Source organism: Botryllus schlosseri, chromosome 12 (assembly GCF_051294905.1).
Source record: "Botryllus schlosseri isolate E-star chromosome 12, Bs_hap1, whole genome shotgun sequence".
Classification (NCBI taxonomy): Eukaryota; Metazoa; Chordata; class Ascidiacea; order Stolidobranchia; family Styelidae; genus Botryllus; species Botryllus schlosseri.
Genome location: NC_137247.1, coordinates 3,262,435 through 3,290,308, shown reverse-complemented (window position 1 = coordinate 3,290,308; position 27,874 = coordinate 3,262,435). Strand labels below are relative to the sequence as shown.

Sequence of the window (27,874 nt, the reverse complement as noted above, 5' to 3'; positions counted from 1 at the left end):
GTCCGACATTTGAGCATGCGACACTTGAGCGTGTGACTTTATAACCCCAAAACCAAGCCTATCCCCGATCTTAACTTGGACAAATACATAATTCTTAATTAAAGCGAAATGCCGGTAATCAAATTCTAATCACATTTGTGAAATGTTTCTATGTTGTAATTTTCATTCTAATTATAATTTCCGATTTCTCTTAAAATGGTACAGTAGATCTGTATAGTGCAAATCGAGGCGAGCTTGGTGTACAGACTTTTGTCATGATCATGCTTATGAGAACGGTCTCTGGTTTGATACGAAAACAAATACATTCTTGGTTTCCATCTTTGCAATTCCGAACTTAATTCGAATTCTAAATTTTTACGAAATCGGTAATTATAATTTTAATATAATTTGAAGAAACCTGTTGCTATAATTCTAATTCTAGACTTATTTGGAAAAAGCTGAAAATCTTATACTTGTCCAACTCTTACTAACCCCAAAATTGATCCATGCCCGAACCCCAGCCCGACCCGTATCGCTACTTACTCGGGTGGATATGATTTTAGACTATTTCTGCTAAAACTTTTTGTTTAGTACACCTACTTTTTAACGTACTCGAAAATCGCCGCTTCTACGTGTACTTGAGTAGAATGTCAAGACGTTACTTACTCAAGTACCAGCGATGACTATACTTTGACCACATGACACCCTAACCTTAGCTTTAACACACATGCTCATGCTCAATGGTCGCATGCTGTATGTCGCATGCTCATGTATATGTAATTGGATGGTATATCCATATTGAAACAACCCCATATATTCATGGGTAATCGCCAGCAACTAGTAAAAATTTGGTAAGTACATTGTATATCAACAATCGTATCACATGAATTTTGAAATTGTTCGGGCTTATTTCAATATGAATATCCTATCCAATTGTATATTGAAGTTCTGTACCTCCAAGAAGCTCTTCATGTATATGTCAACTCATGTTTTCTGTTTGTCCGCAGACTGCTGTTGTTAAGTTTTAAATACTTCCCAGTCATTGCAACTCTAACTATAGCAACCGGGCTATGGTAATGAAACTAATATAGAAGTCATACTGAAGCATCCATGTCATAGACCACCCTTGAAAATCTATGATTCTTTTAGACGTTATGATTCCGATTATTTTATCGATACAGACTGGTATGTCGTAAGATTTTAGCATATACTACTTCATTGCACTTTTCCAACTACTATTTATCGCCATTTCCTTGAATACAATGTCATTTCTTTCGAAGGAGTGTTGATCGGGTCAGACGGTTCAGCTTCCAGATCCGTTGTCAGTGTAGGTTGCGTACAGCAAAGTATGCAGAAATCAGCGGGGTCCGAAGTAGTTAGCGTTGCTTAGGCTTACCATACGTCCTCTTTTAAGAGGATTTGTCCTCTTTTTTGACTTTTTTGAAAGTGTCCTCGGAGGACGCCCTTTTGTCCTCTTTTTTGAGATTTTGTCCTCTTTTTTGAAAATTTAGGCAGATTTAGAGCAAATTGCGAGTGATATGCCGCATATTAGTACTGAAGTGAAGGTCCGGCGGGTATTTTGGAGTGAAAAACGGTGATTTTAGCTCTGAGCGGAAAGATGACCTTTTTTTTTTTTTTTTTAGTCATCCACCCGGCAAAGTGGAGTAAAAAACGTTATTTTGAGCTCTGAGCGGAAGTGATGACCTTTTTTTTTTAGTCAACCGATCACGAAGTGGGAAAAATTAACCGGTTTTTGAGAATTTGACTCCGGATTTGCCAGTTGCAAATTTCTGAAAAAGTGTCCTCTTTTTTGATTTCCAAAATATGGTAAGCCTAGCGTTGCTATACTTGATTAGAAGTGAAACTACCGTCGGGAACTTTTATTTCATTAGGGGTAGAAGTAGCGAAAGCTTTTTCAATATAGAAAATCTAGGGTATGAAAGTACGCTCAATTGAGTATAGTTTGGAAAAGTATAGTTGTACAAGAAGACTATACTTTTAGCAGTTAAACAGAGGTGGTTTCTTTCCAAGTATGAAGAAAGAAGATGTATCTTACCGAATAACTAATGACGATACAAGTAGGTAAAATCATTGAATATATTCACCAGTTACAGTAATGTCAATTTCCAGGATTGTAATGAGTCGCAATTTTTCGTTGACTCGAGTCATTTTATTAAAAATGGAAAATGACTCGAGTCTATTTGTGTATTGACTCGATTTGTACCGTACGAGGATTTGGCCTCCATTTTCAGGAAATCGAAAATGTCCTCCGATGACGCTCAAATGTCTTCATTTATATAGCTTTGACAGCCAGGCGATTGTACACTAGGCACAACGAATTACCTTTTTTTCTCGTCGAATATTATCAGTTTTGTGATTTGTTAAAAGTGTCGTCTTTTCCGAATATCAAAATCGGGCAACCCTACGAATATTAGGAGCGACATTTGAAAAATAGGCCCAGAAACTTTTTTTAAATCTGTTTTAAAAAACGGTTTAGAATGAGAAGAATCAGTATAGGCCTATATTATTGAATCCAAGGCGTTCGATATGGCTAAGAGAGTATCACAGAATCGAGTTGAACGTCACTTTAAATCCCTAATGAACAGTGAACACTATGACTCCTATCGACCCGTTGCTCACTGACTTGGAGTCGGACTTAACTCGGTGGCGAATTGAAAATGACGCGAGTCACAACTATAGTCAAATTGACTTGTGACTTGGTTACAACCTTGGCAATTTCACGCGGTTGTTTTAACGATTTCTACGTACAAAAGGGATGCAAGTTTATCCCCAAACCATCTTCTACTTTACAAAAAACAAATTGTAAAAAGTTTGCTGTTTAAGCAGGAGTGGGTGTAGTCTAAAGGAAACCACGTGAGTACGTACACACGTCACATAAGCAGACCTAGTTTGATTCCTCGTTCGGAATAATAGAAATAATTCGCCACCGACCAGCTCTCAGATAAATGGAATATATTCTATACTTTGAAATTGAATAGGGCCCATGACAAGCCTTGAACAACGAACACAATCGGGTAATTTATGTCGCAAATGTCAAATTCTCCCCTCAATCGCTCACACTTGACACCCGTTAAGTGCGTTATTGTCCCACGCTCCCCCTGCGATTGCGCCGGACTGAATCACAACGGAGAGTGTCTGTATAGCGTCTGAATCACCAGACGAGTGACTTTTGGTATTCACAAAACGGTTAAATATGGTTCGAAATAATCCCCAACACGTTTCGAGGTGTCTAAGAGGATTAATTGGCGCGTTCAGCCGTGACATTCCATGGCTCTGTCGTCATGATGCGTTGTTGAACGCCTGTTGTCATAGAGTTGTTTACTATAATGTGGGAAATTGATCTCTACAGCCCTTTTCCGGTTGGTGTCGTTTGTGTGTTTTGGCATTGGGGTTAAATGATCATAACCGGGTCATCATATTCTTTTCATCCAATTACTGGGATATGTTGGTATTTCGTGGCGTGGCTTAATAGTCGGTTGATGTCGTGGTTTCGTACTGATCGAATAATCGAGACTACCGAGTAGGCTAAGTGTTCTGCTCTAACACCAACCTGTACTAATTTTATTTACTTTTGCGATTAAAATGAAGTATCGTTTTCAGCTGTAGAAACAGTAGGGTTGTGACTGTATTCCAAGGCAATTATATTACGGTCAAATTCACGGAAGGTAGGGGGAATGGGGACCAATACCGGGTTTTCTACCATATTTTCAGAATCCTAAAGAGGACTTTTGCCGTCAAGTAAAACGAAAGTACCTTCGTTACGTATGAGTTTGATGATGTTTTACATTTCCTTGGTAGTTGCAGGCAAAAGTTACGAAAACAAAGCAAACGTTACCGGAGATTACCGGACCACGACTAACCTATCGATCTCGCTTCCCATGACATGCCGCCCTATTTCTTGTCGCATTCTTTTTTCTATACTATCTTCTTTACTTTCATTCAGTGTGCATGCCTCCTCTTTACATCGCCTAGGCCAAGGTGGGTGTCAGATTCCATAGACTACTCCTTGTCGCTTCGACATCTTCCTGTCTTTTCATTGTATCGCATTTTTGTGGTGTATTGAACTGATAAAATTGCTAATAAACCAATGATGATGATTACAAAAACAGACACAAAAACAAGAATGATCAAATTTATTTCATATGTTCAGCCCGTGAATACTTTGCGGTTCCATGAACTTTCATCAGTCAGGAATGCTCATTTTGAAAGAGATCGTAAAAATGTTTAAAGAAACATCATTAAAAATGTATACATCCGCCAAGATTGTCGAAATTTATCCAACTAATATGCTGGCTACATTAGTTTTTGGAAATACATACGTCTCTTCTAAAAGTCTTGTTAAAGGATAGGCAACTAACTCGAAATAGGTAAAAAGATGACATTTGGGCGTCGTTGGAGGTCCATTCACTTTTGAAAAACACAACAAATCCCCTAAAAGAGGACGTATGGTAGGCCCGTCAATTATACACTATGGTCTGCATTTTCAGTTCTAGACAATTCGACCTCGAAATACATCCTCTACGTCACTTCACTTCTAAGTATTTCTGGTGTGTCACATTTTCACCGTGGTCACACCAATTTCACCATCCACAAACGTAGTGACGCCTCAAAAAAGGGGGAATGACGTGGAGAGAATGACCTAAGCACAGTAGCATACTGCCCCTGCAACTCTGCCCTCTATCGTTCATACATATCTTTTAACTTTAACATAAATAATACTAGCTGTAGTGTACAACTTGTTTATCACGGCCCTCTACCAATTAATAGTGTATAATTATTATTCATCCACAGTAAGACTGGTAAATACACACACAACCCGGGCAGGAACATGCCCCCTAAGGAAATGTCGAGATCGAAGTAAAATTTTAAAATGTTCAGCCATAGATTGAAATTGTTTACGCAATGCAGGTTGGGTTACATAATTGAGGTATAGATGAAAAATCGGTAAGGGTTATAGATTTAGAGTTACTATTATTTTCATCTATATACAAAATAATAGATATGGTAGGTTTGCTCAAAGGTGTTCAAACATCGTTGGTTGTTGTCATGAACGGAACAATATTCACGTGAATTAGACAGTTTACCGCCGAACGTAGTTTCATGCGATTGACAACCGCAGAAACGTGGTCTCGTTGATTCCGAGGCGCGGGAAGTCAGCTTGCATCGTCTTCGACGCCACAAATATCATCCCCGATTGATTCAGATGCCATGAAAAGCAGCTGTGATTGATTCACAGGCCACAAAACGAGCTTACATCGACTTGGATGCCACAATTATAAACTCCGACCGATTCGGAGGCCACAATAATTATCTTCTTCGATACGGAGGCCACGGGTGGCAGCTCTAACTGCTTTGGAGGCCACGAAATGAGCCTACATCGGCTTGGACGCCACAATTATCAACTCCGACTGATTCGGCGGCCACAATAATTATCTTCTTCGATACGGAAGCCACTGGTGGCAGCTCTGATTGCTTCGGAGGCCACGAAATGAGCCTGAGTCGACTTGGAGTCCACAACAGTCAGCTGTCGTCGAATCGGAGGCCAGAAATACGGCTCTATAGGATTTAACTGCCGCCAAATCCGATCCGATGGATTTAATGGCTATCAGTTCGCCTGCTATCGCGGAACTAAGCTCATTGGAACTGAAGGCAACACTTACTTATCTGCGGCTAGGTTAGATTTGGTGCCCGTGGCCTTGAATCCTTTGTAAAGGGTTCAGTATCGAATATTGAAATAAAGCTTAATATATTGGGCTGACGAATATTCCTGGCGAGTGCCAGCGGAAAATATTATTTAATGTATACAAAAGTTCTGTACCTCCAAGAGCCCCTTTGGTACGACTTTTTCCAAATCAAATCACAAGCTATTCAAATAACTTCTAACCTGAAATCTGTCATTTCTTTAGCATTCGTCTCGTCTATGTACCCTAGTACACTTCCCATCGGACAGACAACGTACGATTGCAAGTAAAGTCATATTTTTCAAAGCGATAAAACACAACATCATGGGCATATAGGTCACAGTGATGATATGATGTTAAAGTTAGGCACAAACAAATTTCGTACGAGCATTTGCCTAAAAACACCGAAAATAACTTCATCCCGATTTCACGAATCTCATTACAGTAAAAATGAGTAGAAATGCGTCGCAAATATGTAGATACGTCATGATTTTCGTCTTCAACTTCTCAAGCGAACAAATTTTGCAGAATAAGTCTTTGGCTTAAATGCCGACATCGAGACGAACGCGGAAACTAAATCCATGAACAGAACATACAGGAAGTTATTTTAGACGTAATTTCAATACAACATATAAGGGAAGAACTGATCATCACGTGTAAATGGAAGCATTACGCAACAGAGCCTTACAATATTAACTCCGTGATGCCATCATTGAATACACCAACGCAGCTAATTAAAAGTTGCGGTAATATAAAGGAACATGCGCTTGTATCAAAATGCGAAAAGAGAAGCAAAGTAAAACGGTTAAAAAAGAGAGTTGAGTCAGAATTGCTAGGTTGCTATGAATCGCCAGGAAAACACGTGTGAATTACAGCTTTCCCGATTACGGTTGGGCAAAACGAATCTAGTATCGATTGCGACAATATTAAACGTCTTAACACCAAGAGTAATATTTTATCCACGAAAAATGCAGTTTTATTACTTCGTTTCCAATGCTGGAGTCTCGAAACCTAGGTTAGTCGTATTTCAGCATCGAAAAACACGTTGCGCAAGTTTACCAGGAACGACATTGTTGACATGGAGCGATCAGGCCTCGCAATGGTCGCAGAGCGTGAAATAATCACGGCCCGAAATGGGGTGATTATCTTTGATGAAGTGTGGCGACATTTTCCTTGTGGACGCAAAAAAGATACGTGTTCGAGGTTTTGAAGTAATTGTGCGGTATAATCGATGATATTCGAATACTTGACTGACGAGTACCCCAGGTAGTTGATTTTGCCGATTATTAAATGCTACTCTTTCGATGGGATGGCACAGTAATTTATTTCTGTATCTTATTTTCCATTCTTTATATTCCACGGTGTGAAGTGTATTGTATTGTCTGGTACGATCCATCAGGACAGTCCCATGTTTAACACGGTAACACCGCCCTCTGCTATGCGATATCTTTTCTCGCTTCAGTACCATAATCACACCATATTCTCTTGATTAGCCCATGACCTGTAGTGTCTCCCGAAAGACGACGCGGCACTACTACCGCTACAGTCAGTCACAATCGGGTCATCCGAATCTGACTGCATCGAACCGGCCGCCCTCTGATCCGGCACCATCGGTATTGGTTTCTCTAGTTTGATAGGAGGCGACACCCCACGCGGCGTGTGCGTGGTGCCACGCGCTGTGGCCTTTTCAGACTTAGAGTTCGACAAGTTCTTTGAGTTCTCCCTGTCTTCAAACGAAGACCCTTGTCCTTCGTCTTCAGATAACGTTCCTCTCGTGTGATGGACAGGATACCGTGGTTGATGGTGGTGTAACTGACTGTGATGCAAAGCCTCCTCTTGTATTCTAACTGGAGGAGTCTGTCGACTTGACGAATGCGAGCCAGTTGGTGAAATGGGGCTGTCACGCGATCTAGGCATGCCGCTCCTTTGCATCTCGTTTGCGAATCTATGAATCATTGAATTAGGTGGAAGATGTTGCATGCTAATTCCCGAATCTCTTTTTCCACTGCTCGTATTCTCCTCAATGCTACTTTGATGTACGTGGTGATGCTGCGCTAAAGGTGGGTCTAGCTCCCAGTAATAAGGATGTGTCGCGTCTTGCCTGTTACTATGCGGATGACCCGGTTCGAATCGCATGTCTGGACTTCTGGGGTGATATTGAACACCGTAATTAGGGTGTATTAGTTGATGCGGTGGGGATATCGATGAAGGGGGCTGTATGAGTCTATGTTGGGCCGGGGAAGGGTGATAATTGCCTTGCGGCGTGTAAGGTCCTTGGTTGTAATGATCGGGACACCGGTAGTATTGTAAACGGTCGTATTCGATGTCTCCAGGTGGGTTGTGTAGTAGTCGCGTGCTTTCAGATCTGTTGTCTTTTTCGATATCGGGTGGTGGGAGGAAAACGTCGTCTTCTTGGCGCTGGCGTGGCTCAGGGGGAGCTGGGGCGGAGTGTTGCGTCGATCTGTGAGGGCACGGCGGGTTGCGATTGACTTCTGAAAATGAAATATATCCGTTAGTTTTGGCATGGTGACGTTGTCTGTGGAGAAACACAGTTGGCCAGTAACGAAGTCTTACTATTTTTCGGAGTACTCAAGTCGCATTGCCTAGTTCCATTGCTTACCCAAGTGTTTATGTTTTTACAGGCCCGCTTCACAATTTCATAGGCGAAACCTACTATTTACAAGTTTAACTTTGTGAAGTAGAAGGAAGTTTTGGAATATGTTTGTATCACTCTCACGAGTGGAATTCTAATACCGATTTGTAGAAATAGCCCCTGTACCACGGTAAGTGACTATATTTACTAAAACGGTACCTATGTGTCATTCGTCATTTGCGCAACATTACTCCCAGTTCTACTATGTTAACACGTGGCCTACGATAACTACGATAACTACTACCTACGATAAGTCATCGCCGGCCCCGGTTAACAGCTTTAGTTAATTTGTCACGATCACACTGGCTGCTCAAGAAGAATACAAGCTTTACCAACGACAATTCAACTACAAATACTATATTTACGATGAATGGTAGCATGCTAACGAAACGTGACAAAACACCATCAAATATCATCTATATCTCATCCGTATTTCACACTGAATTTGGATATCTCAACAGATATTCCATGCGGACGACCGAAGACCAGCACGAACACATCGGAATGATGATCACGACAGTCCCGTACATCGAGCTTTACCTCCCGCTGCTATAGTATTGCGTCGAGACTGCGCTCTCGAAATAATACCGAACAATCTCTTTCTTTTTCTAGGTTCTGTGGCAGATAGCCGACTCGACAGCGGGTCTTCCGACTCGGGCGATTGATCGTCGGGACAGAGGTACAAAAACGACGTCCTCATCCGATAATCCGCACAAAATGTGTACGAAGGAGGGATTTCGGAAGATAAGGATTTGATAATAGAAGCTGGATCCCGATTAGCAGCGTGAAAAAGTAGTTGAAGCTAATGATTGGTAAGTTTATTGACGTTGGACATTCAATGGACAGCACAAAGGCACTGATTAGTGATATGGAATTTTTTAAATTATATAAAGTTTGAAGGATATGTCGAAATTTATATCCATGGTTTTTTCAAAGGTATGCGCTTCATTATGCGCATAGAATAGGAACTGCAGTTGAAAGATTTTCTTTAAAAATACACCAGTACAAGTGCTATCTTTGTGGTGTCACAATTATATATTTCATTCGAAAGCACATCATATTTAGAGTGCAGTGGCTATTATGGATGACATAAAAATTTTTCTCAGGGCTTCGATATAACATTAATAGATATTATACGCAATGCTCACCACGATTTGATGCTGGGTCATTGACAGGCGGCGATGATTGCGATGTTTTCGGGGTTACGATTGTCTCGTTCCACATTCGACGAAGATGACTTGGACGCTGTAAAACGATGGAAAGATTGGATTTACACCACGGCGTCAGTTATCCTATCTGTCAATGGGCGTAAAATGGACCAAAACCTTGTCAAAACAAGCCTAGTTTGAAACAGTTGCGTTGTGATTATAATGCCAAAATTATGGATTCTAAATTCGAAGCGGGAAGTTAAACACTACATTTCAGCCAATTTTATGTGTTTTCCAATATTGTGAGTGTCAATGCACAATGTGCTGTGTAACTCTAAAATCAAGGTACGGTGGTATACACAACATTGTGAATCTTCACATGCAATATTAGCCAACAAATGAAATTGGCGGAATGTGGTGTTTGTTTATATGTATAATATATATGTTGTATAATGTATGTGAGTTCATATAAGTAGCATATATTACATTTAAGCTAGTTTGCTGTGATCCTGCATTGTTTCCGTTCGGATATCTCCCAGAGTATTGCTTTGAGAAAGACATGCTGTTGGAAACATAATCTCGACCAAGCTTTTTGCAGCACGGCAACCTTCCCAAACATTTCGTGTATTCGTGTCGAACCTGAAAAATCATGTCATTCTGATCAGAGTCTTATTCTAATCAAAAGGAAATTCATAATTTACCTTTTTCGGTAGCAGGCAGTAGTATATGAAAATGAATATGCCCTGAAAAGCGTTGAACACGCAGAACAGATAGGCGAGGATAGGGTATTCTTCGGTGAGCCACAGGATTCCGAAAGCCCACGTTATGCCGAGTAGACAAAGTAATACGGATGCCCCGCGGACTGCAGCTCTGCATAATGATTAAAATCTTAGCGTAAAAGGTCAATACTGCGATGAAACCACCGCGTACTAACTTGACAGAGTTTATTCTCCCGGTATCGTTGAAGGCCATCGAATTTTTATACATCTTACACACCGTCATGGAGAGGAACACGAGATTGAGCAGTATCAGAAGCGCGATGGGTCCCACCAGGGTCCAGATTAACCCCGACTCGACCTCGATCCAGCACACCCGGTCTGTGCCGTAACTTCCATACCCGACGCCGACAGAAATACCCACTATGATCAGAGGGATTCCTGCAATTTAGAATCGCGTATGATACTTCTGTCAGACTTGGACAACTATATATATAATTTGAGACTAATTGGAGTTAATGGCGGTAATATAATCTTACTTGTGAAAATGCTACAGGAGCACTGTATAGTGCCCAACCTGATATATAATAAATCAAAATGTATTCATAGCGTATCTCACCGTAAGCAGCCACATATTTCCACCACCTGAAGTTCGACTTTCTGTTCCCGCTTTCTCCTAGCTCCGCAAAAAGCTGCACGCTCTCCAACGCTACCCACGAGAACGTCGCTATGAAGAAGTAATGCAACAGCCCGGCTACGACCGAACAGTATATGACGTATTGGGTTTGATTGATGCCGAATAGGAACAGAATTTCCACCACGAGCAAGCAAATGCAAAAGTGCTGGTGGACTATGTTGCGGTCGATGCGAAGATTTCTGTAACGAGCAGATGAAGGATTGCAGACTATTATTAATATTATATTCTTTGATTACAGTAAAACTGTTAAATACTCGTATAATCCGGGGAGCAACGTGCCCCCAAATGAAAACGGCGAGATTGAAGTAAATTCTTAAAATGTCCGTAATACAGTTACACAGTCAAATTGCTATTACTATGCAATACATGAAGAGGTCTGATTACAGAATTGCGGTAGATGAAGACTTGGCAAGGGGCAGAGGTAGAGATGATTGTAAATAAAGAATCGAAATTACGGAAATTATGCTGTGATTTTCTAGTACAAGTGTAATTTACTTTAGTGTTGCCTTATTATTATATTCAAAGACTAGTTGATCGACGCATATCACAACAATGTTTTTCGCGTCAAGACTGCGCAGCAGGAGATTTGCGGCCGTTAACGTACGTAATTGCAGATTCAAATCAACTAAACCATCGAGTACTATCTTTTTGCTTTCGTTACGAATTTGTTGTGCATCGTTTTGTTCAGACAACCTAATAATTTTGCGGGGTAGCCAGTAAAACTTGTAAAATTTTTATGCTTGCTTTTATTAAATAAATCGAAGACTTTTATCTTATATAGCAATGCTTCTATAGCTTGGAATCGTGTCGAAATCGGTGAGCCGCGTTATTTTAGGCAACCTAACAATTTTATCAAGAAGCCAGTAAATTTGAAATGATTTTTTAACAAATCTAGTGCACGAATCTTTGATTAATTCCGATTTATAATCTTTTTTATCCATACATAAGGCCTGTATGTAATCACAATCGCACTCTTAACCGTAACAAACCAGCATGATTCTATAATCCCCAAACTCTAATTCGTAACACGCTACATATGCACAGTCTCCACTTACTTGAAGCAGGACAGAGTGAGAACGCAGAACAGCAAGCAAACCATCGCAATCGATATCCCGATCTTCGTCACAACGTCCAGCATCGGATCATAAATTGCCTGTGCGGCATATTCGTTTTCGTTGACCTGAACCGCGAAGCTTGAGAGGTGATCGCATTGGCAGGTGGTGTGAGTTTGATTGCTGGTCTGTAACCGACAGCCCGAGTCGCTCCATTCGCCTTTACCGCTGCAGAAAAGAATATATATGAGTAGGGAGATAATTTTTTCACCTAAAAACGAAATATTTTTGCTGAAAATCCTTTTGGCATTAAACTTTTTTTTACAACATTTTGACTTATGAAGAACTCACGTAGTTCAGTCACGCAATATTGTATGAAAATCTGTTATCTACAACGGTACAAGTAGGCGAAAAGGCGTAAAATGGGAAGTTGGCAGACAATGCAATTGGGGTTGTTTAATTTTTCTTTTTAATTTTGCGGCCATTTCGTAAAATTGCTAGGTTGGCTAAAAAAGCGTTGCACACCAAATTTTGCTCAATTTCAACTAGATGAAATGAAGCTATTGTAGCTTGAAAATTTTGAATTGATTGCAAAAAAAGATTATGATAATTTACCATATAATCGACCATCACACTATATTAAGCATAAATAATGTGACATTACGACAGTACCTGGTATGCTGTACGTCCCAAAATACGCATCTCCTCGGCTTACGATTCTGTAAAAATGAAAACATTCATAGCCCGTGCAAAGAATCCCAACAAATCATACTAACTATAATATATTAAAAAAACCGTTCCATCTTGGACCAGAGCTAATGAATATGTTATCTATTCGGATCAAACCTGGGTTTTGTGCTGCAATGTGATAGTTGCCGGCTGGTCTAGCTCAGTCTTTGAGTTGGGCTGCGTGAATGTGGCAGATATGACTTTAGAATCCAACACCCACTCTGCGTCGCTTTGAGCCAGGTAATCGCCGAGTTTGTTATACAAGGCAAACACGATTGTTGAAGGGTCTGTAAAGAAAATAATCAAGTTAGGGGAGTCGGGACGTTATAGATTGCACAATGACACATTGATCAATCTAAGGCGGCATAAGCAGTCAGATTTGCTACTCAAGTAGAAGTTGAAGTAATGTCGATCATATATACTCAATTAGAAGTAAATGCACTAATTTCCAAGCCCCGACAAACTACTTCATGTGGATGTAGACAATCAAACGTCTGAAAAGTGCTTGGAAAAGCAGCTTCAAATAAAACTAGACTCGGTCGCGGCTTGACTAATCACACTACATATAGCTGCCATTTTCAAATATATATTCAATTTTTTCTCAAACCGGATTAGAATTAGAATATTCGAATTAGCAAAATCTAGGAAATTGAATTAGGTTCCAAATTAGAAAGAAACACAACAAAAATCATGTTCGCATAAAATCAGAGTTCGTATTCGTAAGCACAAGAATGGCAAATGCCTGTGCAACGAGCTTGGATCGTTTCGCAGTATATAGTTCTCCTGTAGCAATTTCAGGAAAACCAGAAATTGGACGATATTTAGAATTAATTAGATTCGATTTAGATTACCGTCATTTCGCTCTAAATAGCGAACATAATTATCTAGTTGTACAAATTTGCTTGATGAATATCATATATTTCACTTTACCCGTAACTGCGCGCTGTTTCATAATTTCCGCGTCCGATATCTGAATCACGTCACCGGAACAAGCCCGCGTGTTTTTGCCGCAATTTCCCCTGTTGGGAAATGACGTTACGTCCTGTGACGCGTAGTGAGCGGGGGTTTTACTTCGGATCTCAACCTGCACGAAAAGTTCGCGGCTCCGGACAACTAGAGGGTCTGTAAGTAATAGTGTACATTAGTATAAATCCACATCGATTGGAGCGGTTTGAAGACCATGTAGGCGAATTTCGATTAGACTTTTCCCTACCGTTATCCCTCACGTCGCTGGGCTCAGCAGACACCAAGTCGGCGTAGAAAAAGCCGATTTTTTCCGTAGCTGCCATCAACGACGCGGCAACTTCTGATCGTTTTTCAGCAGGAAGATCGTCCCAAGATTTCTCGCTCTTCATCAGTTCGTCGTCGACGTTTGATAAAGCCTGAACAGAGTCATTATTTAATTGCATATGTAGCCCATCATACTGTATGATGTACAGCAACATGTGAAAACTTCTGTGAAACTCTTGGACGGAATCGAACGCCTCGGATTATTATTATACTAATTTTTTTCAGTCTAAACATGTTTTTAAAATAGATAAAAGACAGTTTCTGGTCCTGATATACAAGGCTTGAATAAGTCATATATGATTTGTCGAGTCATATAACTTCCATTATTAAAAAAATGACTCAAGTAAAGTCGAGTCAATAAAAAATGAGACTCGAGGCAGACTCGAGTCGAGTCATGACTAAAGCCCTGACTGGACATTTGTAAAAATAATTCAGTTGACCTTGACATGTCTGCTGTTTAACCTACATCACTATACCGTCGAAACCGTGATAAAATGAAAGGAAAAAGGCAGGTCACGGTAAAAGCATCAACAGTAAAAAGTGCGCCGGCAAAAGCACATCGATTTCGCCGGAGCGTGCCAAAAGTTCAATCGCGTATGATATCCAGCTTTTCATCACAGCTAGAGTTCATCACAACATCGAAATTCGATTCCGATAAAACGCATGCCTGTATTTCAACGGCACGACTTCAGATACGCTTTGGTACGGTTCACAGGAATCGGGAGACTCGCAATAAAGACTCCCAAATGGCGGCTTCCTTGACTGTAGGCAACAGCATACCAAATGTTATTAATTTATCAACGTAAAAGTGGAATCACATGCCAGACTTGGATACCTAGATAATCCTAGTTGCATAATTAAACTAATTAGGGCGAAACGCCGGTAATCCAATTCTGATATAATAAGTGAATTGTGTCTTTGTTCTAATTCTAATTCTAATTCTAATCTAATTTGGAAGTAAATATTGCGTAGTTTTGATTTTAATTATAGGCTAATCTGAAAGAATAAACTGTGTAGCTATAATTCTAATTCTCATCTAATTTGGAAAAGTTGAAATTTTTTTATTTGTTTCATGCCTCACCAAAATTCGAGATAATTCCGACATACCTCAAAACGGGCAACTGCAAAATACTACCCCATTCGAAATTTACAATTTCAGGGCTGAGGCGCGATACAGCGTACATTGCAGTTGCATTTGAACATTCGAAAATGTAACGCAATCCTCACTGTTGTACAATATCACGATGGGGAACTATGACTAGGCCAATCGAGATACTATGTTCTCGGCACAAACATTAAGTCAGAGTTGTAAAGCTAGAAAATTTTCAGCCTTTCCAAATTAGATTAGAATTATAGCTACACAGTTTTTCCAAATTAGGCTAGAATTGGAATTATAGCTACAGCATTTTCCAGAATGGATTAGAATAAAAATTATAGCGACACATTTTTCCCAAATTACAATAGAATTAAAATTATATCTACAGCATTTTTGAAATTAGATTCGAATTAGAATTACAACTACATAGCGTTTTCACTATACAGTTCTTTTGTAGCATTTTCAGGAAAATCAGATATTAGATTAGAATTTAAACTACGACTCGAAACATCACAAATTAGATTAGAATTAGAGCAAAGAAACATTTCATGAATTAGATAGGAATTAGATTACCAGTATTTCGCTTTAATTAGTGTAATTGCACAACAAGAATTATCAATTTGTCTAAGTCGGTATGAAGGCAAGTGGCCCGTTGGATGGTTATTGTTGATCTCACTACGGGGACACTAAAAATCTCCTTCATTTCACTGCAAGCAAGTCAAATGTTTACTTGCGTTCGGTTATGCCATCTCAGATATCATTGTTTGATTCTGAGAATTCCAATGTCAGGTAGCGTCGTGAAATAAAGGTTTTTATTCGAATTCAAAAGCGTTTCAATTTCAGCACGGCTTTGATTTTCTCTCGAGCGTGTTTATTTGTTTTATGTCACAAAACGCTCTGTACAGCGATGACATTCGAAGTTGAAATGTTGACGCTCGCATCCAATATTTTGCGTCATAAATTGACACCTTGAACATACTAGGATGTGACCTCTGAAGAATGTTGTTATTGTCAAGAATAAAGTGCGAAAATGATTGGATTAAATTTGGCAGACCGTGCTATCAGCGTGCGAACATCATGATGTCCTACTTATAAAGCAGTGTGGAGAATTCGATTTTCCCAATACATATGACGGCGTTTATAATTCCAGGCGTGAAATAAACATAGCTAGTATCGAAACAGACTAGTTAGAGCGAGACTAGGCATTTCCCTACGCACATAATGTAACCAAATCCAATAACAATGACATTAAAATTTGGCAGAAAATCTTCAATGCAACTTACACCATGTAAATAAAACAATGGAGATAAAACCTGGATGAGAATCGCCCTACAAATCTCAGCCCAAAACTTCAAGATTGAATTGGAATTACTTACCAGTAACATTTCTTTAGTAGCCGCTTTGCTTGGTGTGGTTTTGTCTTCAAGTAGCTCTGATATGAGATCGGTTGAAAACTGAAGGGATTTATCATTAACCCCGTACTGTTTTAGGCCAGTCAGGAGCTCGTCGATAGCAGTAGCCCTGTCCAGCTCGCCTGTAAAGACAGGGTAATTCAAAAACCTGTCGTAAACCTTGCGTAAGATAATTTACATGGTGACGTTAACAATATATATTTTGATACAATGGCCATTATTCTTTGATAACCAATGTTTTTTTCCAATTCCCTAGTACCATATACGATGAAAACTCCAGGCGAAAATATTCGAGTTTATTTCAATATGAATATATTAATCAATTGTATACATACTAACATATATAATATGATGCATCATAATATATATATTAAAATGGGTAACTGACATCATTAGATTAATAATGTGTTGTAGCCAATTCCATAAATGAACTCACTTGTTCGATATTTATGGCGTATTCCAGTCGCCCACGTGATACATTCCGTTACGTCTGGGCCTGTAACGAACCAGGCCGCTTCTCTCATGGAGGGCTGACGCACGCATTGATAGGTCGCGAAACCTGAAGTGTAGGTGGGAAAAATGAAACGTTTCATTAGGATGATTTTGTACGAGTTTTCGTGTGAAGTAGTTCAGTTATTCAGTATTCTATATGGTATTAACATAAAATAGTGCGTATGCCGATTCGCTCACGTTCCAAACTGTGTTTTGTCATGTTTAGCATAACACTAATGCCAGATGAGAAATTGAAATCTCGTCACAAATTGATTCCGCATGACTAATCGTAACAGAATCGATAAAATCGGTTGCGGGACTATACTGCAGCCCTGCCTGCTACGAAATCACGTGTATCTACTAGGTAAGGGTTATTATGGTACTCGAGGAGTTCAATCTACGACAAGTGCGACATCTGTTTGGATTGATTGATATGTACGTTGAGACGTTCTATCAAAGTCCAGAATTGATCACGTCGAATTTGTTGCCGTGAGAATTCGCAGGGATTCATGTGAATATATATTGGTATCGATGATAAGGTCCTAACGGTAGAGTATATCTAAGGATTGACCCGAATGGCGTCTAAAACCGAAACCGTTCGTGATGTATGTATCGCCCTTCTTACGATGCGTCCGGTTTACGTGGTCGGGAAGGTTAAAATATAAAGCCAGTCATTCCAAATGTTGTTAGTATCAACCTGGGAAAATTGCCGTAGGTCGCAAAAATATCTCATTCCACTTTTTATTTCGATTGTGCGCATATTTCTGAACCCAATATACCTGATATTAATTCGCCAAAAACAACCATGATAAAAAGCTATAAACAACTAAATAATCTAATCTATGTTCTGGCTTTCTCGAAAATGCTACAGCAGAACTGTATTGGTAGAAACGACCCAAGTTTAGTGTGCATGAGACATTTGGTATTCTCATGCTTATGAGTATGAACTCCAATTTGATACGAACTGAGCTCGAGTTTTGTTGTATCTCTTTCTGATTAGGAATATAATTCAATTTCGAAGTTTGCACGGATTCATTAATCCGAATTACAATCTAATTCGGGAGAAACCTGCAGCTACAATTCTAAATCTAATCGAATTCGGAAAAGCAAATGATTCTAAAGTTGTCCAACACCCATACAAGAAGCAATCTTTCACAAAATCAAACATTGCCAACGTATTCGACAATGTATTCGACAATGTAAATTTCAATGTAACGACAATCCTTACCTCCGAATCCATCTCCGCAAGGCATTCGTGCCGTTTTACCGGCCCTTGTTTTCGGCCACCTGAAGCTACCGCGATTCGTCGCGGGGCAGCTGTTTAAGTCTGGCACTACGGGTGGTACGAATGTCGATACGGGTGTCTTCGTTAATGTCGGTTTGCTCGTCTGTGAGACTGTCATCGGCTTTCTGGTCGTGCGTGTTCTAATGGTCGTCGTGGTTGTAGTGCTTGTGACGTAATTCACTGAAATCCGGGCGTTTGGCGATTAATTACCGAATGAATACTTTAGTCAGTCTGCAAGATTACAGGATCCGACATGTCGACCTCGCCTATCGACACATGCGTCATTCATTTTCATCACTAATCGTTTTATGTTAACCCTTATTTCTTGCTTTATGTGTCTGACTTGTCCAAGTCGTTTCGACACCTTCCTTTCTTCATTGTATCGCAGTCTTGTTGTGTTTTGAAATGATAAAACTGATACCGATACTGACCCACGGTTTTACTGTGCCAAATCGTATGAAATCAAACGCGTTTCGTACAGTTGCGCTCACATTAGTTGGTGCTATAGGGTTTGGATTAGGGCGCTGCTCAAGTAGAAGTATCGCCGCAAATTTATACTCAATTACAAGTAGAAGCTGTAATTCATAAATACATCCTAACCGCATCAAGTATGGAAGAGCCAATTGTAAGCTTTGAAAAGTAGGCTACTCAGCAAGCAGTTTCAAAACGCAGATGTGGTGGAGAAGTCGCGTACTTTTAGCATAGTTAATCGGAGGTGGTGACTTTGGGAATTGTACCATACATCTGCGAGACTAACGCAAATGAACAATACACTATAGGTGCAATCCTTGAACGTGGATTTAGTTGCCACGATGCAGGGGCTGTTTGACGTTTTTTATGACATTCCTATCGTAAAAGTCACGCAATTTAATCCCCAAACTAAAATTTAATGTGTAAAAGCTCCTAAAACTCTAGTAAATAGAAATGAAAATAGTCAAAACAGATAACCATTTCACTCAATTGACAAAAACAATATTTGAGTAAGTTGGAGTATTTCGCTACTGGTCATACTTCTGTATATATGTATCCTCGATTAAGTCTGAATTGCGAACTGTTATCCATGTAGCAAGGCTTAGATGTAATCGCAATCGATTCACTTGATTGTAAAACAATCTACTTCTCAAAATCAATTGTGGCAAAAGAAAGTAATTTTACTTCTTGAAAACTGTCCTATTAGAAGTGTCTGTAGTCTTGGACTCCAGGGTGACCATATTTTTTTACAAATCATAAAACTTATAATATCGGTCGAGGATTCTCATTGTCTTACAGGACTTCTCATTTTCAACATAATGATCGTTCAATATCTGTGATTCACATATAAAAGAAAATACTGTACCTCCTGTATCGAGTCCGTCAAATGTCAACGTATAGTAAACAGCATTCCCATTGTTAGCGTCCCAGGAATATATCAACTGATCCCGTGGATTGTACGCTAGAAAAGTTGCGTTGTGACGCAACGACTTTCTGTTCCCGGACAGCCGCCGTCCGGGCGCGTTGAATGAGATGTCTAAGTCCGTGTTTTCTGGGTTTGACTCCAAGTTTGTGTTGTAGGAATAGTCCACTTTGCTGCTCCGAAAACTGACTGAGTACAGCACGCCGCATATTACGAACGTATGCTTGGACTGCGTTACTCGACGGGTTGTAGTCCACGAGTCCTACAATTTTTAAGGTAATGTTATTGTATTTGGATAACGTCGAACGAATTACGTTAAAGTCAACAATAACAAAGATTCTTGGAGGTACAGAACTTTAATATACAATTGAATAATATACTCAAATTGAAATATATCAGGCGATATTCGTTGGACACGGGTAACTGTAAGCTACTAGTAGAATGTTTGAAAGAATATTGTATATCAACAATAGTATCACCCACAGTAAGGGTATAAAATTCTCAAGACCCGTGGTATTTGACCACCGGTCCATCAATATTTTGCAATTTCATACCTCAATTATAATTAGCGAAAAGAAACAGCAAATATTCAATTGATTTAGAAATTTGCGACGTCTTTCTCTGCATCGTGTTGACATGCACAGTTCGCGTTGATCTACTTTGGACTTATACCGTGTACTGTACATGACTTGGTACAAAGTTTGTACCTAACTGTCTAAAAGTAGCCTGCGACTCGTTTTAAGACCAGCTGTTCGTGAAAGCTAAGAACACTTTTCACACAAAATTCGTATAATTTCGACGTCATAACTTAGCGACATTTGGCAGCACAATGGAACTAGAAATCATCAATTTCGCATTTCTTTCAAAAGAAACCAAACAATCAAAATCAACTTGACCCTGTTGAAACTTTCGTAAAACCACATAAAACGCCAATTTTCTTATTGAATCGAACTTTCAAATATTTGCTCTTGAGTTGCATACATTTGCCGTAATGGCATTTTATGATTAAATTTGATATCCGATGGCTCACCGATCCACAAAATCTGTTTTGAAATGTTACCCATGCTAAAGGTTGTGAAGCACTCCTTTAGATGATACGCACCTCAAGCGCCAAAGAGTCTTGATTGATTTTGCTTATCGTGATGGCGCCATTGGTCGACTTGGTGTAGGTCACCCATATTCCGTTCTCGTCCACCGCCAAAGAGATATCGCCGCCGAGCGCGTTCCCGCTTGACCCGGAGCCTGGTATTACGCTTTCCTTCGTTCTGGAATGCGTGATCAAGCTATACCGGATGATATTGCGAGAGTCGGCCTGCAATACAACGGACGATGTTCAGAAACAATGGCACATCTCATTAGATTGAATCACAGGAGAAGTGATTTTGTAATCATATGATTATGTAAATGTCGCAACGTAGGCCGAAAATGATTATTGGCGTGGCCTTGTAACTTGGCATCAATACGTTAGCGAGCACTTCAGCGATTTGTTTACGACAGATGTTCTCGAACACTCAATTCGGATCGAGAAATGCTGTTTCAGATTTGCCGTATACTATAAGAAACGTCTCTATACGATGAACTCTTAAACCTCTAATCAAGGCATAGTAAAACATGTTCTAACTAAGTACGCATGACTCATGCGGCATGAGTGTAAAAAGCTGTTGTATAAACAATACGATTTGTGGGAGTAGGGCCTAAATGACGATTGTTAGGAAGAATTGTTAACTAAAGATACTTAAAAATCTGCAACTAACATTAAAACACAACTATCTAGATGCAATTGCGAAGCAACTTATTAATTTTGATTTCATCAGGATAGGATCAGCTTTCTCCATGAACATCAGTACAAGTTTGAAATGGTAGGGGTTTCGACCACCAAAATCCACCCTCTCGCTACGCCGCTTTTAGTGCGATGACTCTGATGTATAGCAATGGATGGAAGAACATCACATAACAGAACATCACACGACGACATGCGTTGCCAGTTCGGCAACTAAAGTTATAATGAGCTACTAGAACTAGAATTGGTACTGCTCGCTTTTCAAAATACGCAACTAGAACTAGAGAACTTCTCAGAAAAACAGTCGTCGACTAACTAAATTGATAGTTTGTCCAAGTTTGTTGCGAACCCGCGGCGAATATGAGACCTGATGAGGTATACTATATACAGAATCTCAGCTTCTTCGGTTTATGAGGGTCCAGCTTTCAGAGATATGGGCCATGGTAGGCAGTTATATGCTTGCACCAACAAACGTACGGTAGTAACAACTGCAACAGTCCGTTAAACCGCTACGCGTGCATGAAACCCTACGCTTTTTCAGTGGATTGCGTTGAGCGCAGATTTCCATCAGCTTGGTAGAAATACACAGGAATCAATCATGATCATAAAGACACGGGTTTATCGCATCGCCCAATCTATCTCTGCTACGCCATGCATGTCCAGCGGGGCTTGGAAATATTTTTGAGCGACCGCATTTTCGCATGACGGCTTGATTATGGAAGTATAGATGCATCAAAGAATACAAAGTCTAAAGGCGTAACGGACTTTGGATTTCGCCAGGCATCTACTTAAAATATGGCTATACCCCGGTATGCCACGTTTTTAGAAGAAGAAAAAACGTATCCCGTAATCGGGCACTTGAATCGGTGATTAGTGTCAGCAAAAACGTACTCCGGAGTATCCACCGGACACTAATTAGCCGTAAGATATGGCATCACGTAGGTGTAGAGCATTTTGTAGGTTCCCAAACGTTTTTGGTTCATCGACCCCTTATCAACCTCGACATATTTTACATCACCGCTAAAAGCCATAGGTCATCAGTAACAATGTACTTCCAGTGTTGGGATCAAGTCACTACCTTCAAGTCACAAGTCATCTCGAGGCATTGCAAATCTCGAGTCGAGGCAAGTCAAGGTGACTCGAGTCAAGTCAAGTATTTGCTACTAAAGGACATCATGTCTGAGGTATGTTTGGACTATGTTCCCACTCGAATATCATGTTTGAGGTGTGTTCGGACTATGTTGCATGTCATGTCATGTCTGGAGTATGTTTCTGAGATACCTCGCTTCGGCGGCTAAAATTTTGCCGATTAAAATTATCCGATTAGTGGGCAGTCGTTATATGTTCAACGAAAGCCAGTCGATTACTGACGTTTAATCGGCGATCACGGATTGGTCGGGATCTGTGCAATCCACACCTAATGATAATAATTATTTATTACACATGCAGTATACACACCTTGACGTAGTATAGATTTCTGTCGTAGACTACAAAGTTCCCTCGCCTCATTCTCGACGGTAGGCTGTATGAACTGCCGAAGATACCGTTGACGAAATCGTCCCAAGTTGTGTACTCGTGTACCAACTGCTCGGACGATGCAAAATAGACGTGCCCCGGGTTTTGTAAAGGATCTTTAGTCCACGACGCGGCTTGAGGTTGAGCGTCGACGCGGGAGGTGTGTTCTCTGCCTATTCCGATTAAATATCCAGGGCATTGAAACACTGAAATGGAATACACGAAGAGGTTCAGCTTATTATTATTATTATACACTACACGATTGCGATACAATGAAAAGACAGGAATGCGTCGAAACGACTTGAATTGGTCTTTCAAATCAATCACCCACCTGGGCCTAGTCGATGTAAAGACGAGACATGCACGTTGAATGAAAAGTAATAGAATATAACGTAAAGTAAAAGGACAAGCGACAAAATGAGGTGGCATGTGACGGAAGACGAGGCCGATATATCAGGTCCTGGTCCAGTAATGTCGAGGTCTGACTAGTATAGTATTACGTAGTAAATATAGTATTAATGATAACCTAATGATAAGTGACGCTTGGGCTATATACTGAAGTGGCAATGTTGTTAGGGTAATTCCACTTCTACTTAACAGTTTCTCAGGTAAACCTACTTATTTTTCGCATTTTGGAATGTTTTCAAAAGTGCAATGTACTTTTAAGATAAGCCTGCATCGTTTTTATGGATTGGATTGTCGTAATGTGCGTATGAAATAGCGCCCCATTCCACGGTAACTGAATATACATTCGAAAATTGGGGCAATTTGCATGTGTGGCCAGGTATTTTGCGTTAGTCACCAAGATACATCTTGCAGATCCGAATTTAGCCAGCTGCGATTGACCTATAAACGCGTGAAACAACTTGAGTCACTAATGAGACTTCGTGAGGATCTTGTGTTACAATCCGAACGGGTTAGTGATAAAAAGCAGATACATTTCTGTGCTGCATATAAACTGTGTAGTGAACTTTCTGATGAGCTTTTGATCAATTTGTAGCTGCTTGGCGAGCGACCTCTGAATGTCAAGCTACAGGATTACGATCATCTCTACGCCAGGCGCAGTTCCGCGGTAAACAATTAGGTTATTAAAACTCAAGTTCAATCACAGGTAAATCTCAGATTTCGTGTCGTAAGCAGAGTGTCGCTAGCTGATTTATCATGGTTATATTGAGGAGGATTAATGTGACTCATATCCTTAAAATAATTTCAAAGGAGCAGTCACGCACAAGAAATCAGTAGCCACAACGGCAAATACATTTCCTACTAATACTACATCGTCATCACACCTTTCATCGTCATGTTTATACGATATTTAGACTAATGCATTGCATCTACTCACTGAATTTAAGGCATCTGTGGGTTGTTGTTAGATATTTCCGAGTTCCGGAGCACGGATCGTTGAAAACGTCGCTGGAAACCACGAAATTGCACTCCGTTTTATTATTGCACCTGAAAATTAAGTGACTTTATTAGTTAAGAGCAAATAATTTACAGAATTTTCATCAATAGGGACGCCAATGTATGAATATGGGGCATTCAGCGACAGTGTATGCTTGGATCTCCGAGCATATTGTGTAGATATAAATTGCATTGACTTGATCATCGATTACAGTTGGTCTTGCGAGGTAAATTACACGAAATTGTTCGTTCAATCTCATGATTGCTCGCTTTCATATTGAGACTATATCTTTGTAATATTATACTCAAATAAACAGTTAACACATTCCGCTATTGGATCCCACGAAACAGCAGAAAGTAAACGGTCGTATATGATACCTATTTCACGAGCGTGTCTGAAATAATGAGATCATATACACTTGTGAAATGCATCGGAAAATGATATAACTATATCTCGTCTAACTCAATGAATACGAATTGTACTCACACAAACAAAACTTATGCAAGTGGGCAACGAACCGGGTTTGATCTGCTAAATGCACCTCCAACTATCGAGGATCTTAATTGCACTAAGGCATATTTTACAAAAGCGAAGAAAATGAATATGCTGATGTTACAGCATATTATAGGATCGGTTGAATCAATCAAAACATGTCATATTTCCAGGGGCAAGGATAATAACGAGCAGAAAGACGGTTTTCAGAGATAATACAGTATCATGAATACTGCTTCCAGCTGTTACTGGGAAAATGATATATACTAGAATGAAAGGGGGGATTTGAAAACATTATGATCTATGATCCCGTTTCAATAATTACAATCCGCCTTTTTGAAACCGGTCCAAAACGTCTAATTTTTCAACGGATAGTTTCCTGTCAGTAGTTTTGGATAAAGTACATGTTTTTAAATCCCGCAGCTGCGCGGTAACTATATGGAAACCTTGATTAAATCGTGGTTTCCCGGGCCGTCGCAGCCACAAGCAACGGAGCGACTCGGCTAACAATCTGATTACGTCAAGACGTTTCGAAAAATTTAATTGAGAGGAACGTTATCTCCCTCTCATTAGGGACGGTTCAAGATCGTTATCAATTCGTGCGATCTGTAAATACGGTACCCCTAAAGCTTCAAGCCCCACGTTTTCGGGATAACATCGCCGTTCGTAGGACTTTACAGTAAATCCAACGCAGCGTGAGTCACGGAAGGAATTGGGTTTTGGCTACAAAGGTCGTGATTACACGGAGTTATATGGCACGGTTCCTCTCTCGAATTCGGAACAATATGGAGTGCCACGCAGACTTGGACAACTATATAATTCTGGTTCTCCTATAAGACTAATCAGATCTAATGCCGGAAACCTAATTATAATCATATTTCTAAAATGTTTCTAAGCTCTAATAATAGTTCTAATCTAATCGCAGGTTTTCATGAAATTGCTTCAGAAGAACTGTATAGTGAGAAACAGCCAAGCTTGCTATACAGACATTTGCCAATATTGTTCTAATGAGAGTAAATCTGATTTGATATGAACCGAACTTCATTATATTTCCAAATTTGAGCGAATTCAGAAATCCTAATTATAATATAATTTGGAAAAATGACTGTGTCGCTATATTTCTAATTCTTGTGTAATTCGGAAAATATCTAATTCTAATTTAATTTGCGAAATCTGTGTATATGCTATAATTTTAACTATAATCGAATTTCCGATTTTTCTGAAAAGGGTATAGTAGGACTGTATAGTGCGAAACTAGCAAACTTTGGTGTGCAGACAATAGCTATTCTCGTGTCCATGAGACTGAGAACTGAACTGAACTGAACATGAACTGAATTTGATTTTTGTTGTGTTACTTTCTAATTCTAGAATTAATAAAAGTTCCAAGTTCAATAGTTCTACTCTGATTTTGAAAAGATCAACATTTTTATAGTCGTCCAAATCTCTGGTTTCAGGAGCGAAGCTTTCAATTAACCCGTAGTTCAAATTCACGCCGTTACGTTCACAGAGTCGCGGGTTGATGCTTTCAAATTTTTGCACATATTTCTTAAATTATTGGATTAACCGGCGAGCAAACACCCGGGTCTGGCGCACGATTGTGTAAACAGTATTTCATGCTAAATCGAACGCTTGTTGCTCGACTGTACCATGTTTTCGGGACCACCTTTCACCTTACTAACTTCCCATCCTATTTCCAATTCATACAGAGCCCCACCATTACCCGGACATCTCGGTATGTAGGCCTACTTCAACATTGTTTTGGTCTAGTAGGAAATTCGTTAACTCTGCTAGCATTCTAGTATAATTCTGCAGTATCATTGCAACCACTATTGTCGTATCAATGACTATTTTAGCCCCAGTGTAGCCTTTCAAATCATTTAAAATGGAAGTTGACGATGGACCATAGATCTAAATTTGTATAGAATAGACTTCCAGCAGAGTTGGGCGACTAGAAAATTTTCGGTTTTTCTAAATTAGATTAGAAGTTGAATTATAGCTCCACGGTCTATTTTCAAATTAGATTAGAGTTATAGTAGGCTGCCTGAAGTACAGGCCTTCCAAAATAGTTACTGTCAATATGTTCATATGGTCAGTGGTCACATTTATTAGACTCGAAGCTTTTCAGCTGGCTATTATCTTATCATCATCATCATGACTTTCGCTCCTGATAAAAGGCTCCGAATGAAATAAACTTGGCAATATGAAGTTATGACATATTGTTTATTGCGATAATGAAGTTCTGTACAGAATTCGCTCACAAGTCTAATCAAAATTTCACGGATCAACACCTACGCGCACTGCAAGGACGAATCCATATTAGAATGATGAACGGTTTCGCGGAATATCTGACACGCCAATTACCGAACGAGGTTCACAAGAAGGAGGTATTATTCTGTCAATGATACGCTCCACGAATAATTGCTGCATTCCGTATTTATAATCAAGGGGCGACAGAAAATTGGCTTTCCCAAGCGGAAACATAACATACACGAACACAATCGGTTTCTAAACACGCTACTGATTTGCTTCGAGTAATTACGCTCCCGCGATTTCTATAATGGCGGCATGACGTAATGTTACCTGAAGCTGATGTCGAAAAGACGAAGCTACCAAGCCACGCGGATATTTTGGTTAGTATAAACGCTACGATTGATGTCTCAGAGGACTTGTTTTGGCTTGCGTACGCATTAAAAGAGGTAGCGAATTAGCTTGCGCGCAACCGGGTTGATTTATGTGCTATACTACAACAGTATTACAGAATTTACTGCTAACGCATACATCTATAAAATCGTTACACCGGTTCAAAGAGAGTAATTGTTCCAAGAACGACTGTATATTTTGGCATTTTATGGCTCGATATCATTAAATCGTTAAATCGTGCTAGCAATATGGCACTATCGTAATATAGTCGCTGTGGAAGCGAAGTAGCTTATCCAAATAGTGTATTCATATGGAAATGAACCCGAATATTTTCGGATGACACTCGTCAGGGGTAATCGTCAGCAACTAGTAGAAGAAGAAGAATATGACGTCAACATAAT

The 27,874-nt window shown here is 39.8% G+C and overlaps 1 protein-coding gene across 2 annotated transcripts in view; it reads right to left on the bottom strand.

The window, feature by feature from the left end:
* Positions 1–6,610: 6,610 nt before the first annotated feature.
* The window catches only part of LOC145451754 (adhesion G protein-coupled receptor L3-like), a 28,748-nt gene continuing 7,484 nt past the window's right edge, over positions 6,611–27,874 (bottom strand). Inside the window, exons 4-22 of one of the 2 annotated variants that reach the window (XM_080329989.1) lie at positions 24,282–24,391; positions 22,883–23,145; positions 20,747–20,956; positions 19,588–19,906; positions 18,195–18,431; positions 16,911–17,033; positions 16,439–16,596; positions 13,890–14,058; positions 13,607–13,798; positions 12,794–12,963; positions 12,620–12,666; positions 11,951–12,175; positions 10,818–11,074; positions 10,417–10,639; positions 10,184–10,352; positions 9,969–10,121; positions 9,483–9,579; positions 8,875–9,099; positions 6,611–8,173 (exon numbers count right to left, since the gene is read on the bottom strand). In XM_080329989.1, coding sequence (XP_080186115.1) covers positions 7,152–8,173; positions 8,875–9,099; positions 9,483–9,579; positions 9,969–10,121; positions 10,184–10,352; positions 10,417–10,639; positions 10,818–11,074; positions 11,951–12,175; positions 12,620–12,666; positions 12,794–12,963; positions 13,607–13,798; positions 13,890–14,058; positions 16,439–16,596; positions 16,911–17,033; positions 18,195–18,431; positions 19,588–19,906; positions 20,747–20,956; positions 22,883–23,145; positions 24,282–24,391 — 4,369 coding nt within the window. In that variant the 3' untranslated portion in view covers positions 6,611–7,151. The remainder of the gene's footprint in view (positions 8,174–8,874; positions 9,100–9,482; positions 9,580–9,968; positions 10,122–10,183; positions 10,353–10,416; positions 10,640–10,817; positions 11,075–11,950; positions 12,176–12,619; positions 12,667–12,793; positions 12,964–13,606; positions 13,799–13,889; positions 14,059–16,438; positions 16,597–16,910; positions 17,034–18,194; positions 18,432–19,587; positions 19,907–20,746; positions 20,957–22,882; positions 23,146–24,281; positions 24,392–27,874) is intronic. The other variant, XM_080329990.1, reaches the window with a different exon arrangement.